We start from the raw sequence: 15,101 nt of genomic DNA, 5'->3' as shown, positions 1-15,101 counted from the left end.
CTCCAAAGAAAACGGTCATTCACAATGCAAACAATCATGCAAGACGACCAACCATGGCGCCTCGCACAAGACTGGGTGCAATAAGAAGCACGAGGAAGAGTTCGTAAAATTATGTTCGGAATCGATCTTGCATAGTATACGAATTTCTTGTCGTAAGACTTGTATAGGCCAAAGTGGGAAGTGGGTAAATGATCGCCTCCGTGAACACCGTAGAAATAATGCGGAGGGCAAGTGCGGAGGGTTTCTTGATCTGCACTGTAGGAAGTGAATCTATAGAGTAATGATCCTAGTGCTTTTTTCCAGTTCCGGCCAAAGCACAAACTACGGCCTAAAATCGAGCTGCGTGGCAATCTATGAAGACTACACCATCGTCACAGGAAGCAGCTGCCAACTGACGTGCGAAATTGTCGAGGCAGAGACGATTGATAGTTTAGGGAATAACTGTGTCCAGGTCATCGATTGCTTTAACTTTGCAGGAATTATGAGACTTGCGTCGTCCCCGATTGTTTTCTTAGCTGCGCTTGCGTGACGTTCGGCCACAGAATGCCTCTATATACCGCGCTTCTCGGGCCTCCATAAATTGTTGCAAGTTAGCGCTCGTGTGTCAGTCTTCTTTCGCCGTCCTCGTCTGGTTGAGCGCTTGAAGTTTTTTGCCGGCTTATCAAGATTCCGTCAATCGGAATGACACGGTATAATTTACTATGATCGGTGCCAGCCTGCGCATAACCATTATAACAAATTGTTAAGTGGGCCTGTAAGCGAAATCAACTGTTCCTCTAGTTTTATTTGCTATTTGAATACATTGACTGCAGAAGTCTGCGTGCCATAATTTGTTCTAACGAGAAGGGTATGAGCTTTCCGTTCTTATATATAGCCGATAATGGGCCGATCGTTTGCAAAGTAATGACACGTCGTGTTTCTCTTTTTGCGTAGTTTGTAATAATTAATAATATATTTGATGGGCTCGCGAATCACTAGAGAGAGAGAGAGAAAGTAGGAAGAAGAGACAGGGAGGTCAACTGGACTTAGTATTTGGAAAACAGCCGAGCTGTTCGCTGGTTCATTATACAACCGGAATAGTTGATGCAGACGCGAATAACTTTTCTGTAATCAGTTTTCCATAACTTAACTTGCTCGCTGTGCCCCATACTAAAGCACCGTAACAAAGATTAGATAAACAGGAGTTATATAGTTGTACATTTAACCGCAGTGGGACTATGTGCATGAATTTGTACATGGCGAAAACATGTGCTAGTCATGGGAGAAATGCTTAACGTGTACACTCCATGAGAGTTCTTTGTTAGACCAAACTTCAAAAAACGTTTGACTTTGTACTCTTTGAAATATCACATCCAGAAAGGCTGCTGTAAAGTCCAGGTTAACTGCCCTAATAATTGGGCTAAGTATCGTATATCTAGTTCTGGCCGGATGAAGTTGAAGTTTATTTTCAATCGGCCACTGGCTCAACGATACAATGCATGCATTTGCCATCGTTCTTAGTTCAGCTATATTCTCCGTTATAAAGAAACCACTTGCGTCGTCAGCGTGCATTATTACGCGAGACAAATTTACTACGTCTGCTATATTACTAATATAGAGCAACAACAATAACGCGCCCGGTACTCAAACGAGTCAATTACCAAGCCCACGGCTTCATACGTATTTAGCTTCTGTAATACATTCTTAGACGAACAGAATCAGAAACTTCTCTGAAGTGTAAAAATAATCCCAAACTGAATTTCTTTCTTGCGCTCTTGAACTGATATTCCGGGCACTGCGAAATGTATATACTATATGGTACAATTACACGGCGAGTGTATGAACAGGTATCAGAGCTGCTTTTCCCCCTTCCGCAGAATCCAAATAAAGTCGTTCCCATATATCGAAATAAAGCCCAACTATCTTCTTTATACAGGTTAGATTCTTTCACGCTTGAAGCTAGTAAACACGAACAATTTAAAATTTAATCCCCGCTTGATCCAACTTTCATCCACAAGCACTCAAGAGTGGCTCACTAACAACCGGTCCTGTACCTACATGTTAACAGCACGTGTGACTGGTTTGTTTAATAACTGGAAGCAGATTGGAAGGCAGGCTACGCAAGAGCCGACTATCCCAGACGAAGTGCCTTGGCTTTTAGCAAACTGTTTTATAAGATATAAACTAAAAAAGCTACACTGAATCTAAATTTCGAGCTCAATTTTGGTTAATTAGACCTAAGATCGAATACGCCTGTATTGTTTGGAACCTCTATAACGAGCGTAACATAAACCGCGTTGGAAGAATAATTCCGACAGGGTGTCCTGTTTGTGTATAACAAATTTTCACCTTTCGATTCTCCAACTGAATTAATAAAATCTAATAACATCGTATGTTGCTTGTATTATGAGAAAGAAAATTACGACCGGAATTTTTTCCTAATCACCTAAAAAACTCGCCATCGACCCCTCACTGCATGCATAAATGCAGTAATTGCGAAGCACACTATCCACAACCATCAAAATGCTTATAAGCTCCGATAGCAGAGCTAGCTATCTCGATCAAAAGCAGGTAAATGCTTAGAATTATAAGGAGTACACATGGAAACACTCGCCATAGCTAGCCTGCCACTCAAACTCGCGACCTGCTACTCAACAACAGAGCCCAAAGTCGCGTCCAGAAGCACTGAAGGGCGCCCTCCGAGATGTCCTTGAGCCACCCAGTCCTACAGTGATATAATTTAGCACCACAGGACAGGTGACCTAAAATACACGTGCCTTTGTGAAATACGAGCGCTGGCTTGATGTCTGTCGTAAACGGCCCGCTCTTCTGGGCATAAAGATCACGAACTGACTTATCTTATGCAACTTGCATTTCTTTACGCTATTCTCCCTTGATATGTCATCCAGCGTAAGGTATGGCGCAGCCAGAGCGAAGAAGAACCCATAAATTTCGTTCTTATCTTACGAAGGCCCATTCTTTTTGACGCTGCGCATCGACAGTCCCACCTCGACCGCACTAGCATGAAAGCACGTGACGCAGCAACTCGTCACGTGCTTTGTCGAAAAACAAAACGCGCGCGTCGCATTGCTGTTACGATAAGAATGAGTAAAACCTGTACAAGCGATACAAAATGGTCGTCGCTTCACGATAAACGTGAACGTCGAGGAGTAGCGTTGGAATGTTCAAGAGCATCGAGTGGAGGCAACGCTGACTGAACAAGGAAATGAAACTGAGTGAAAAATTGCCATTGTCGCACCGAGGAACAATGTCGACGTACGTAAACAGTGGAGGGGGCCAGCGTCGATCGCAGATGTGAGATTTCAACTCTGCGCCGGAATACATTGAATCACTGAGCTGGTGACAAATCGCGCGCTGGCTTTCGCTATACAGAACACGATGCGCGCTTTCGTCGGTTTCTGCCGCCAACGCTATGCAAACATAATTTTCAGACGCCATTTACACGCTACGCAAGTCACGTGGAGTATCTTCGCTTTAAAATAAAAGTTTGCATTCTACGATGTCCGTAGGCACGCATGTTGACGCTTCAGTCGTGTCACGTACGGGTTAGGCTATTGTGACGAGGACATTACAACGCCTGTCCCATTTCAGTGCCGGCAAGAAACAGCTGCCCGATATAGGTGAGCCCAACAGTGCCGAACTCTCGGACAGCGCTTGTCCGTATAACTTCTGTTGTTCGTGCCATGTCGCGCTGTCAATAGTTTCAATCTCAATTAGAGCCGATTACGTAAGAGCATTATCGTAGCCGACGAAACATTACTACAAAACCACCTTTCCGAAGAAAGGTTGGCGAGAGAAAATTCCGCCAGGAGAAAGCTTTGAAGTTGAGCTAGTCCGTGCGGGGACATGTTCATAGAGAGAAGCCGAAAGCTGGGACTCGAGGACAACAGTACTTGTGCCTTAGAGTACTCGTAAGTACGAAAAATTATAGCCTATCACAAAAAAAAAAATGCGAGTCGACCATTGTGGGCAATGGGCGGCCTGCCGGTCCCTTGCGGTAGGATGTACTCGGGCACAAAAAAAATGAACAGGAGCACACCTCTGTGCACAGAATTAGAAGTATCTGTCCTCGAGTCCTACTTTTGCGCTGTTCTTGAACCAATTCCAGTTGAGCTGAATTCGCCACGACTGAAAGATAATACATCAAAGACTCCAAAGCTCAGCGCACAGCGTGACCTTCAATGGACCCGCAGGCGGACGTCGAACTTCAGCAGTGCAAATTCTATCACAGTGCGCCTCCTCAGAACTAGGCAGAAAGGGCAGCGTTCACGGATATTTCGATGCCACGGAGGTCATTCATCGTCAAAGAACCTGAGCGAAGACTTATTTGATATCATTCGCGCCCACGGCATTGCTTTAGGGTTCCGATAGTGAGACAGTGCTCAAAGGAGTCGTTGCGGCATGCAGTATCGTCCGCCTACTTCCAAGTGCTTCCGCAAACACAAGTCCAACACCTCGGTGTAATCTTTCGCTACGTACAACCTGGCGAGCCAGCGAGGGAAGACGACGCGCAGAACGGGGCTGCCCCGCCACAGCACCGTGTGCCAGCCTGACACACTACAAGAAACTATCTGAGGTTGACGACATATCCAAGACTAAGCTGTGAGATGCACCTGTTAGTAGTGGTCAAATTAGCTGAAGGAAGTAGACGGACGCGACTACCTCGCATTGACCGGAGAGCGGGAATTGCATTTAGAAAATAGACGTTCAAAAATATTAATTTGGTGGGGTTCAATGCGCCAAGAAAACACCTGGACTGTGGTAGACGCCGCACCTGGAGTTCTTTAACGCGTACATAAATTTAAGTGTACCAGCGCTTTCGGACTTCGCCTGCCATTGCTCTGGGGCAGCCGTGGCTGGCAATCGAACCCTCGACCACATGCTCGACAAAAGAAATTAACGCATGGCCGCTGAGCCATTGCGGTGGGCGGGTTTGCAGAAGCACGCGTCGATGCAGCCGCAACTCACCTTCATCTTTAGGCACGCAGACTACGAACCACATGCCCGCCATGGTCCTGGAGTCTCGTCGACGCGGTCGGTCGCTGTCACCGCAGGAGCAGCAGCGCAATCCTTCTCCGCGCCGCGACAAAGCGATCGAGTGACGACGCGCCCTTCGTTATCGTCGAGCGCTCGCGGCGCTCGTGTGCCCAAGGCGGGGCTGTCCGCGCGCGTCCTGTCGCACGCCGGCTGGCTGGGCTCTCACACCGGCCGCTCTTCTGCGCGCGCCGGGCCGTTCACGATCTGTCTGACGCCGCTGGAAGCGCGCAACTCACTGACGCGGCCCCCGACACCGCCACCACGCCGCTCATTGCCACTCGACGAAACGTCGGCAAACAAGGTCACGTGTGCGACATCGGGCGCACTTGGCCCGCTTGCTGTCCGTACTAGCTGTCTGTGCACGTGCGATGGCCGCCGTGAGAGTGTGTGTGTCATTGCTTGGTGTGTCTGTGCGTGTGCTTGTGTCTACATGCGACGCGACACATCCGATGGATGCTTCCCGTTGCATTGGTTGCTAATGGGACGGCGACGTCACAGTATCGTGAAAGGTTGGCAGTGTCCCACCCAAAAAAATATCAAACTGTAAGTTCGGCTTCCTGTGAATGGCATTACAAGTCAACATTCCACGAACATGCCGCTACGTATGACGTACTATGCGCGCGCACATAAATAACGCGACACGACGGAATGGTTTTTCGTGTCGGCGAGAGGTGCGATGGTGTCGGCCTTACAGAAGTGGCACTAGTGAGTGATCCGCTCTTGCCGACAGCGTTCCGGGAGCTGGCACACCAACACATATTCCCAGATCCTTCGTAATATTTTACGTGCACTTCCGTTTGGTTTGACTACCGATACAACGCAGCGTGCTAGCGGTACTTTCCGTGTGTCGACACTGATCAACTGTTCTCAACACTGCGGCAGCTCCCGTTGAGCTACTTATAGTATTCGTGACTGCTAGGAAAAGAGGCCTGCTAATAATAACTTGCGTACACGCTACGTATACTATTGTTGTGTTACTGACAGCACCGCGGTTCTGTTGCGGTGGCATTCACGGATGTGGCTTCGCAGTGCACCGCCGATCAGTATCAATGTTCCGGGAAGCCAGTTTTCTTTAGAGAGGTTAACTATCGAGTTAACTGACAGTCGCTGCCTTGCTTGGGTAACAGTCATGAATTGCGCTCTCAAACATTCTCAACGAGCCATAGCGGCTCATTAGGCATGGCGCTACTGAAGACAAGGTCAGAGGTTCGGTTCCCGGCCGCGGCCGCTACATTTCCTTGGGTACGGAAAGCAAAAACGCTCATGCATTTACTTGAATTCAGGTACTTGGTCAACAGCTGCCCATACTAAAAAATAATCTCAAGCCCTCAACTATACGGTCCCAGCCATGGGCCACAGTGCAACTTTGGGACGTAAAACCTCATGTATCACGATTAAAATACTCAGAAATTACGCATCTGCCGACAAAAGTAATTATGTCTGACATGTCGCGGTTCTGAATCTATTGCACCAGTTTACATTTCGCATGTAGGCTTAAACGAGAGAAAAAACGGAGCAATAGCCAAAGAAACTCGAATGTTTGGAGGAGAATGGCGTGATTGTGGCGTTTACGACCCTATGTTAGACGTCAAACTCAAAGAAATCGGCTTCTAGTAATTCGAACCCAACAGGAAGTTGAGCCTTCATTTGAATCAAACGATGTTCGTATTAAAAGAGGGCCTTAGAACGCATGGGCCTTTCACAGGTATTTTGAACATGATCGAATAAAAGGCCTAGTCGAATTAATTGGTGTTGAAACAACATATGGTGGCTCACTCTCCTGGCGGTAAGTGGGTTTCTCATCTCTTTTGTTCTTATCAGCCGAACGAGGCTTGTACCGCATGCAAGCGTCGATGAAGTTAGCAGGTGCTCAAAAAACTCTCAACTTCCAGCCACAGGGACAGTCACTTGTTCAGTGATTCATCGCAGTGACTCATCGCGATGACTGAATGGTTATATGTCTTTCAGATCCTGAGCGTGGATGTCTCGAGTTCGACAACCAAGTGCAGTGGCCGCATTTCAATGGGGGCGGAATCACAACACGCTCAAGTACTTAGATTTCCATACATTCCTAGAAAATCCTGCAAGGGAACGAGAGCAACCGGACAAAGCTTGACCAATTAAGGCCAAACTGAAGTTGAATCCAAAACTCTCAACTGCCGCCTGTGTCATAATTCATTAGGATGTTGAACCCAGTCAGTCAGTCAGTCAGTCAGTCAGTCAGTCAGTCAGTCAGTCAGTCAGTCAGTCAGTCAGTCAGTCAGACAGTCAGTCAGTCAGTCAGTCAGTCAGTCAGTCAGTCAGTCAGTCAGTCAGTCAGTCAGTCAGTCAGTCAGTCAGTCAGTCAGTCAGTCAGTCAGTCAGTCACACACGCACTAAAAGCGGCAAGCAGGAGATGGAATAGAGACCCGAGAAGTAAATTGCGCCGGCTGTACGTCAGTGTTGATCATCACGCAAGCCGTTGCAGAATAGACGACAGGAGTTTTCGGAGAAGTGAGCGTCGACCTCTGTAATACCCAATTCTGCAATGGCTTCGAAAAAAGTGGCAGAGTGCCGTGCGTACCAGTACACTCTCGCACACCCTGCTCACATGAAAGTGCTCGTGCAGTGTAACCTGCCACGACGCGTCCGATGCCCGCCGAGATGATTGAATCCGTGTGTCATATAGTGGTCCGAGCAGCAACGTCTCGGCAACGTTGCTGACAAAAAGAAAAGAAGAAGAAGAAGGCGTACGCAAATTCATTGTACACGGGCAGTGATGACAGGCGAAGTGTTTGCTCTTCTCGTGATGTCGCTGGCAACATTTAATCCGGCCAACTGCGCTTCATTCGCCCACCTCCTCCTTTCGGTTATTTCTGAAGCACTCGTTTCCACGCATTCGTGATTGGCTTTCTCTTTTTCTTCTTTTTTTCACATGCCCTGCACACCGCAGCGCATGCTTTCTTGCCTGCGCAGGGCCACGCCGGCGTTTCCCAACTCGGGTTGTGACATGCAAGGTCGTCTGAGTAGAGGATACACATGCGCTCTCTGCGCAATCGCGTGCGCGTGTAGTACGTGGTCGCGCTGCGAGGGGGGGGATGCGGTGCAAGCGAGGTGTACGGCACATTCGCATCTCGCGCCCTTCGCCGGAACGGAACGCCGTTTTCTCGTTCGCTCTTTGTGCTTGCTTTCTTCGTGTCTTTGCGCCGGCGCGTACCGCCGCCGGCTGGTATAGAGCCGTGATGCGAGGCGGACGGCGTTGCCAGATGTGGCACGAAAAAAAATTGATCACCGCGCAGCAATATCGCCCTCGTTTTGACGCGTACAGGAATACGTTTCATCACCTGTTGTGCGCCGTCGTCACCGAAAGAGATGGCGGCGGAAAACAAAAAGATGTTCAACCCGTACCAAAAAAATACGACGGGCAAACGCATAGCAAATCGGTCCGAGGCGCGGCTCAGTGGCTACGGCGTTCCGCTGCTGAGCGCGTGGTCCGCAGTTCGAATCCTTGCTGTGTAGTTGGGCCACTCCGCAAACAATGAAAAGATCTGTCGAGGGGCCTGTATTGCAGAGCTCCTTACAGCGCACCTGGTGTTCTGATGCCTAGTTGTCTGACGCTGTTGAGCAGTAAAATTCTACAAGAGCCCAGTACGTGGTTCTACGACATGTCCAGTCGCGCACGTTCTAAATTGTATGACGAAGACTGCAACGTGGCAGGAAGCAATGTAAGAAATCCGAGTGCATGGCGGCAAGTTGCTACGTAAAAACTATAACCATTAATTGTCTAGGCCGGTTGAACGACAAGACGGGCTCGCGGCGAACTCTCTTTTCGAAACCGGGTGACGATATGTACCTCCTGAAATGAAGCGGCCCAAGGTCACTCAATATTTTCCTAAGACTTGAAGACGGAGCAGGGTCACAATCACTTTTCAAGTAGGTTCTTATTGCCAACTAGTATGTCGCGAACGTGAAAACCACATTATTTGGTTCATTTACCCCGATTATTTGCCAAAAGCGTGCCATCGCCATGTACAAAAACAATCTAATCATCCCCTTACGTTTGTTACGGTGAAAATTTCTTTTCTCGCCCAAACAGTAAGACGAAGAGGTCATTTTGGCGGTGGGCAACCATTTTCATGCTGCATCCGGGATTTTCATGCGATCTCGCGCTATTTGATATGAAGTTCAGCATTCCTTTTTGTCGACTGTGACGACAGAATGGCCTGGATCAGTGTTTCTCAAACTTTTTCAGTAACTAATCTCTTTTAGTAGTACCAAACCTACCATTACCTCCCCTTTACAAGCCTTCTAAAACTGTACATTTTGCAATGACGCAGACACGTTTACAATTTAATTTATTTGAAAGACATTTGGAAGCAGATAGAGATACCAAAAATGCTTGTTAATATTCTTTAAAACTTTTGATTTAATAATCTATTTTAATCAGAAAAATTCATTTGCTTTGTAGTGAGAAATACAGGCGCCAGCAGGAGACGAAGAGGAAGCCGACGGTTGTTGTCGTTGATGCTCGCCCTCGTTCCGCTCGGCCGTTGTCTCTTTCTGTGAAATCATATAAAACGCCGAGCGCCTCTAACCTCAAACGCGTTTTATCAATGACAGGGCCTCGCTGTCTTGGTACTCCGGAGCAGGCGACCACTGGTGGTGCGGTAGCACCTTACTGTGGCACGTTGGCAGGCATGGCCAAGACAGGGGGGTAGAGTCCGGGGATACGGAGTTCCAGGATGAAAAGGGGAACCAGCGCCTCCACCAATCGATACTACGCATTTAAGGTCAGATGCGCTCGGCGTTTTATATGAATGCACAGAAAGAGACAACGACCGAGCGGGGCGAGCGCGAGTGCCAACGACAACAAACATCTGCTTCCTCTTCGTCTCCTGCTGGCGCCCGTATTTCTCACTACGGCTTCTTGACACAACCATGTCTGCTGATCCCCAATTCTGCAGTTTCGGTGAGACAAAACTAGCTGAGGTTGCAAGGCCCTGTTCGGTAAGTTTTCTTTGAGGCGACCAAAGGTTTACATCACCGGTTGTCTTTCCGTTTCACTGTCCATCTTGTGGCCAATGCTAATATTACACTAAATAAGAAACATCAAATCAGATGGTATATATATATATATATATATATATATATATATATATATATATATATATATATATATATATATTGTAACGAAGAAGAGTAGCCGCCTGCGCCACAGCACCATCGCCACCGGCATGAGCTCGTGGTTGCTGTCTTTCGCCGAACGCTTGTGACAGCTACCCGTTCGCGCCCGTTGCTAATAAATCTCTTAGCAAGTGGTGGACGTGCTGGGTTTCGACCACCCTGGAACTTCGGAGTCGCACTCTACCCCCCATCATGCCCGACGACGCACGCACTCCTCCAGCTCCTCCAACGGCGCCGGCCACCTTGGTTTGTGCCGGTGCCTTGCGTCAGCGAGATCCCCCTATCTTCTCCGGCACAGATGACAAAGCCGTTGAAGATTGGATCTCGTCCTATGAGCGAGTGAGTGCCCATAACCAGTGGGACGACGTTACCAAGTTGAGAAACGTCGCATTTTATCTTACGGACGTTGCGAAACTATGGTTTCTAAACCATGAAGCCGACCTCACTTCGTGGTTGGTCTTCAAGACCAACTTTACCCAAGTTTTCGGTCGGCCTGCAGTACGAAAGCTTCGTGCAGAACAACGTTTGCGCACACGAGCCCAAGAGGCCGGAGAAAACTTCACAAGCTACATTGAGGACATTGTCGACCTTTGCAAACGGGTGAATGCGTCGATGTCAGAGGAGGAGAAGATCACACATATAATGAAGGGTATTCAGGACGACGCGTTTCAAATGTTATTATCGAAGAGTCCTCACACTGTCGCTGAAGTGATAGAATTGTGCCAGAGTTACGACGAGTTGCGCAGGCAACGGCTTCACACCCGACGTCCCACCCCACCCGCCGACTCTCTATCAAGCCTTGGAGTCGACGACAACCATGCTGCTCTCTTCGTAAAAATCCAGGAATTCGTTCGCGCAGAGGTCGCCCGCCAGCTATCTTTGATATCTTCTGTCCAGGAACCACCCCCTGCTTTGCATCCTACGATCCGCGACTTCATTCAAGAACAAGTCTCTCAAGCCGTTCCTCCAGCCGTTGAGCAGACACCAGTCACGGCTCCTCTCACTTACGCTGAAGCAGTTTCCCGATCTCGTCCACAAACGCCCCTGCCGCCCTCTATGCATCGACCACCGACATTTTTGCCGCCATCTATGCCGCTTCACGAACGCCGGCATTTTCCTCCTATGCCGCTTCCTGACCGACAGCATTTTGCGAATCCTCAACCGCGACTCGGACCTTACCCCCACCAGTGGCGCACCTTCGATGACCGCCCAATATGTTTTGCTTGCGGTAATGCTGGTCACGTGGCGCGCCATTGTCGTCGTGGCATGCTTCCTCTTCAGAACATCCGGCGAGCGCCACCTTTCCCCGCTCCGTTTTCCTCTTCGCCTTCCAGCCTTCCTACCTCTTCCTTTTCCCCTGACCGCCCAACCGCCTCTACTCGCCGCTCACCATCTCCCCGTCGTCGCTCGCTTTCTCCGATGCGGCGTCGTCCCGTGTCCACCGAGCAGGAAAACTGATGGCCGCAGTTCCCGAGGCACGAACTGCGTCCACGTCGCAATGCCCAAGTCCTCGTCCCTCTCCAGCCAACGTCATTGAAGTCTCTGTCGAAGGAATCGCCGTCCTGGCACTTGTAGATACAGGAGCCGCCGTATCCGTAATTTCCGCCGAACTCTGCCGCACACTACGAAAGGTTTTGACGCCTCTCTCCGACTTCTCCCTTCGAACCGCGAACGCTCAAAATATAACGCCTCTCGCTGCCTGTACTGCTCGCGTCTTCATTCAAGGTCTACTGTATACCGTCGAATTCGTCGTGCTGCCCTCTTGTTCCCATGACATCATATTAGGCTGGGACTTCCTTGCAAATAATAACGCCGTTATTGACTGTTGTCACGCCGAACTCGAACTTTCTGCACTTCCCGACGTCGAGCCTATCGAAAACGACCCTTCCAGTGTTAAACTGTTTGTGTCCGAAGACAATTCTGTCCCTCCACGCTCTTCCCTGCTTGTGCCTGTGTCGTGCGCCGCTATTTCTGATGCCACTGTTCTCTTTACGCCCTCTGAGCTGTTCATTCGCCGCCGATGTTCTCCGCTGCCCTTTGCTCTCCTTACTCTTCGCAATGGCGTCACGAAAATGGTCGTCGACAATCCCACAGCCTGCCCTTTAGCTTTATCTCATGGTGAATGCCTAGGCCTTGTTCAACCGGTCGACACCTTTTGCATCTTTGACACTCCTGCCGTTTCTACTTCTGCGGGCCTTGGCGCACTTACTTGTGACTCTGCGATTGATCAGTCACTCCTCGACGCTTTCCACTGCTCCATCGACGATGGCACGTCATCTTCAGAACGAAGCCAGCTTATTGCTCTCCTGCAGAGGTTCAGCGCTTCTTTCGACAGCCATGCTTCCGGTTTGGGCCGCACATCGACCGTTTTTCACCAGATAGATACCGGCAGCCATGCACCTTTGCGGCAGCGCCCTTACCGAGTTTCCGCCTCTGAGCGCCGTGTCATTGACCACCAGGTTGCTGACATGCTCAAGCGTGGCGTTGTGCAGCCTTCCAACAGTCCCTGGGCATCACCGGTCGTCCTCGTTAAGAAAAAAGATGGCTCTATTCGATTCTGCGTCGACTACCGACGTCTGAACAAGATAACGCGCAAGGACGTTTACCCGTTACCGCGCATCGACGACGCCCTCGACTGTTTGCAGGGAGCTGAGTTCTTTTCTTCGCTGGATTTACGTTCCGGATACTGGCAAGTCCCCTTGGCACCATCTGATCGACCTAAAACAGCATTTGTAACACCTGATGGATTGTACGAATTCATCGTAATGCCTTTCGGCCTGTGCAACGCCCCAGCCACTTTTGAGAGAATGATGGATAATATTTTACGCGGCCTCAAATGGAACACATGTTTATGCTACCTGGATGACGTAGTTGTCTTTTCTGCTGATTTCCGAACCCATCTCAGCCGTCTCGAGCAAGTTCTCAAATGCCTCACTGACGCGGGACTTCAACTTAACTTAAAAAAATGTCGTTTCGGTGCCAGAAAGCTCACTATTCTTGGCCATGTTGTATCACGAGACGGCGTTCTTCCGGATCCAGCCAAGCTCCGCGCTGTCACCGACTTTCCGCAACCAAAGAAGTTAAAGGAGCTTCAAAGTTTCCTTGGTTTATGCTCATACTTCCGACGTTTCATTCGAAATTTCGCTTCCATAAGTGCACCCCTGACAGCCCTTCTAAGTGGCGACAAAGAACTTTCCGCTTGGTCACCCGCCTGTGATGACGCCTTCACGAAATTACGCCACCTGCTAACCTCGCCACCTGTCCTCCGCCACTTCGATCCTGCAGCGCCCACAGAGGTCCACACCGATGCCAGCGGCGTCGGACTTGGCGCCGTACTCGCACAACGAAAAGCGGGCTTTGATGAATATGTCGTTGCCTACGCGAGCCGAACTCTGACAAAGGCCGAGGCTAATTACTCTGTTACAGAGAAAGAGTGTTTAGCCATTATTTGGGCACTTGGCAAATTCCGTCCTTATTTGTATGGCCACGCTTTTGATGTCGTCACTGACCATCACGCCCTTTGTTGGCTGTCTACCCTTAAAGACCCATCTGGCCGACTTGCTCGCTGGGCCCTTAAGCTACAGGAGTACGACATCCGCGTCCTCTACCGTTCCGGCCGCAAACACACGGACGCTGACGCCCTTTCTCGCTCACCGGTCTCCGCTGACTGCGCTTGCCTATCCGCCCTTGAGCCCACAGTTCCACCTGATGCACTGCGCAACATGCCGTCGGAGCAGCGCAAGGATCCCTGGATCAGTGCTCTCATCAGCGTCCTTTCTGATCCATCCACCTCTTCACCATCTCGCGCTCTTCGCCGCCAGGCTACTCACTTCTGCATTCGCGACGGCCTTCTTTATCGTCGTAATTACCTCTCTGACGGTCGCAAGTGGCTTCTCGTGATACCCCGCCATCTCCGTGACCTTATCTGCGACGCTTTCCACGCAGACCCTCAGTGCGCACATGCCGGCCTCTTCAAGACCTATGCTCGGCTACGCATCCGATTTTATTGGCGCGGCATGTATAACTACGTCAGAAAGTTCATTCGCTCCTGTGCTCAGTGCCAACGCCGAAAATTACCTCCCGGACAAGTCTACCCGTCACAACCCCTTCCCTGCCCTCGTCGGCCCTTTGATCGTGTTGGTATAGACATCTACGGACCGCTACCCTCCACTCCAGCAGGCAACCGCTGGATTATTGTTGCAGTGGATCACTTGACCCGCTATGCTGAAACAGCTGCTCTGCCGACTGCCACCGCCCGCGACGTTGCATCGTTTCTGTTACGACATTTCGTTCTTCGCCACGGTGCCCCTCGCGAACTTCTGAGCGATAGAGGCCGCGCCTTTCTTTCCGAGGCTTTGAAGGCACTACTCGACGAATGCCGAATCGTTCACCGCACCAGTACAGCGTACCATCCGCAAACTAACGGCATGACCGAGCGCTTCAACCGTACTCTTGGCGATATGCTCTCCATGTACGTCGCCTCTGATCATTCAAACTGGGACCAAGTTCTCCCTTTCGTGACGTATGCGTACAATACTGCGACCCAAGCAACTACTGGTTTTTCCCCTTACTTTCTCCTATACGGACGAGAACCTTCTACTACTTTCGATACCATTCTGTCATATACACCTGACGCCTCCGAAAGTACTCCGCTATCTGAAGCTGCTCGTCATGCCGAGGAATGCCGCCAGCTTGCCCGCTCTTTTTCCACCGAGGACCAGTGGCAGCAGCAATCCCGTCAACCTGCCGGCCGTTCTGCAACAACTTTTTTGCCTGGCTCTCTCGTATGGCTTCGGGTACCCGCTACTACACCCGGCCTCTCCTCAAAACTTGTCGCAAAGTACCTAGGACCCTACCGCGTTCTCGAGCAAACGTCCTCCGTCAATTACATCGTAGAGCCC

General features: G+C 49.9%; 1 protein-coding gene across 1 annotated transcript in view; it reads right to left on the bottom strand.

Moving 5' to 3' along the window:
- LOC126527036 (uncharacterized) overlaps positions 1 to 5,335 on the bottom strand; it is a 71,802-nt gene extending 66,467 nt beyond the window's left edge. Inside the window, exon 1 of the mRNA XM_050174751.3 lies at positions 4,969 to 5,335. Coding sequence (XP_050030708.1) covers positions 4,969 to 5,011 — 43 coding nt within the window. The 5' untranslated portion in view covers positions 5,012 to 5,335. The remainder of the gene's footprint in view (positions 1 to 4,968) is intronic.
- Between the last annotated feature and the right edge of the window lie 9,766 nt (positions 5,336 to 15,101).

This window comes from Dermacentor andersoni, chromosome 9 (genome assembly GCF_023375885.2).
Source record: "Dermacentor andersoni chromosome 9, qqDerAnde1_hic_scaffold, whole genome shotgun sequence".
Classification (NCBI taxonomy): domain Eukaryota; kingdom Metazoa; phylum Arthropoda; class Arachnida; order Ixodida; family Ixodidae; genus Dermacentor; species Dermacentor andersoni.
The sequence above is the reverse complement of the archived record's forward strand: the minus strand, read 5'-3'. Positions and strand labels throughout refer to the sequence as shown.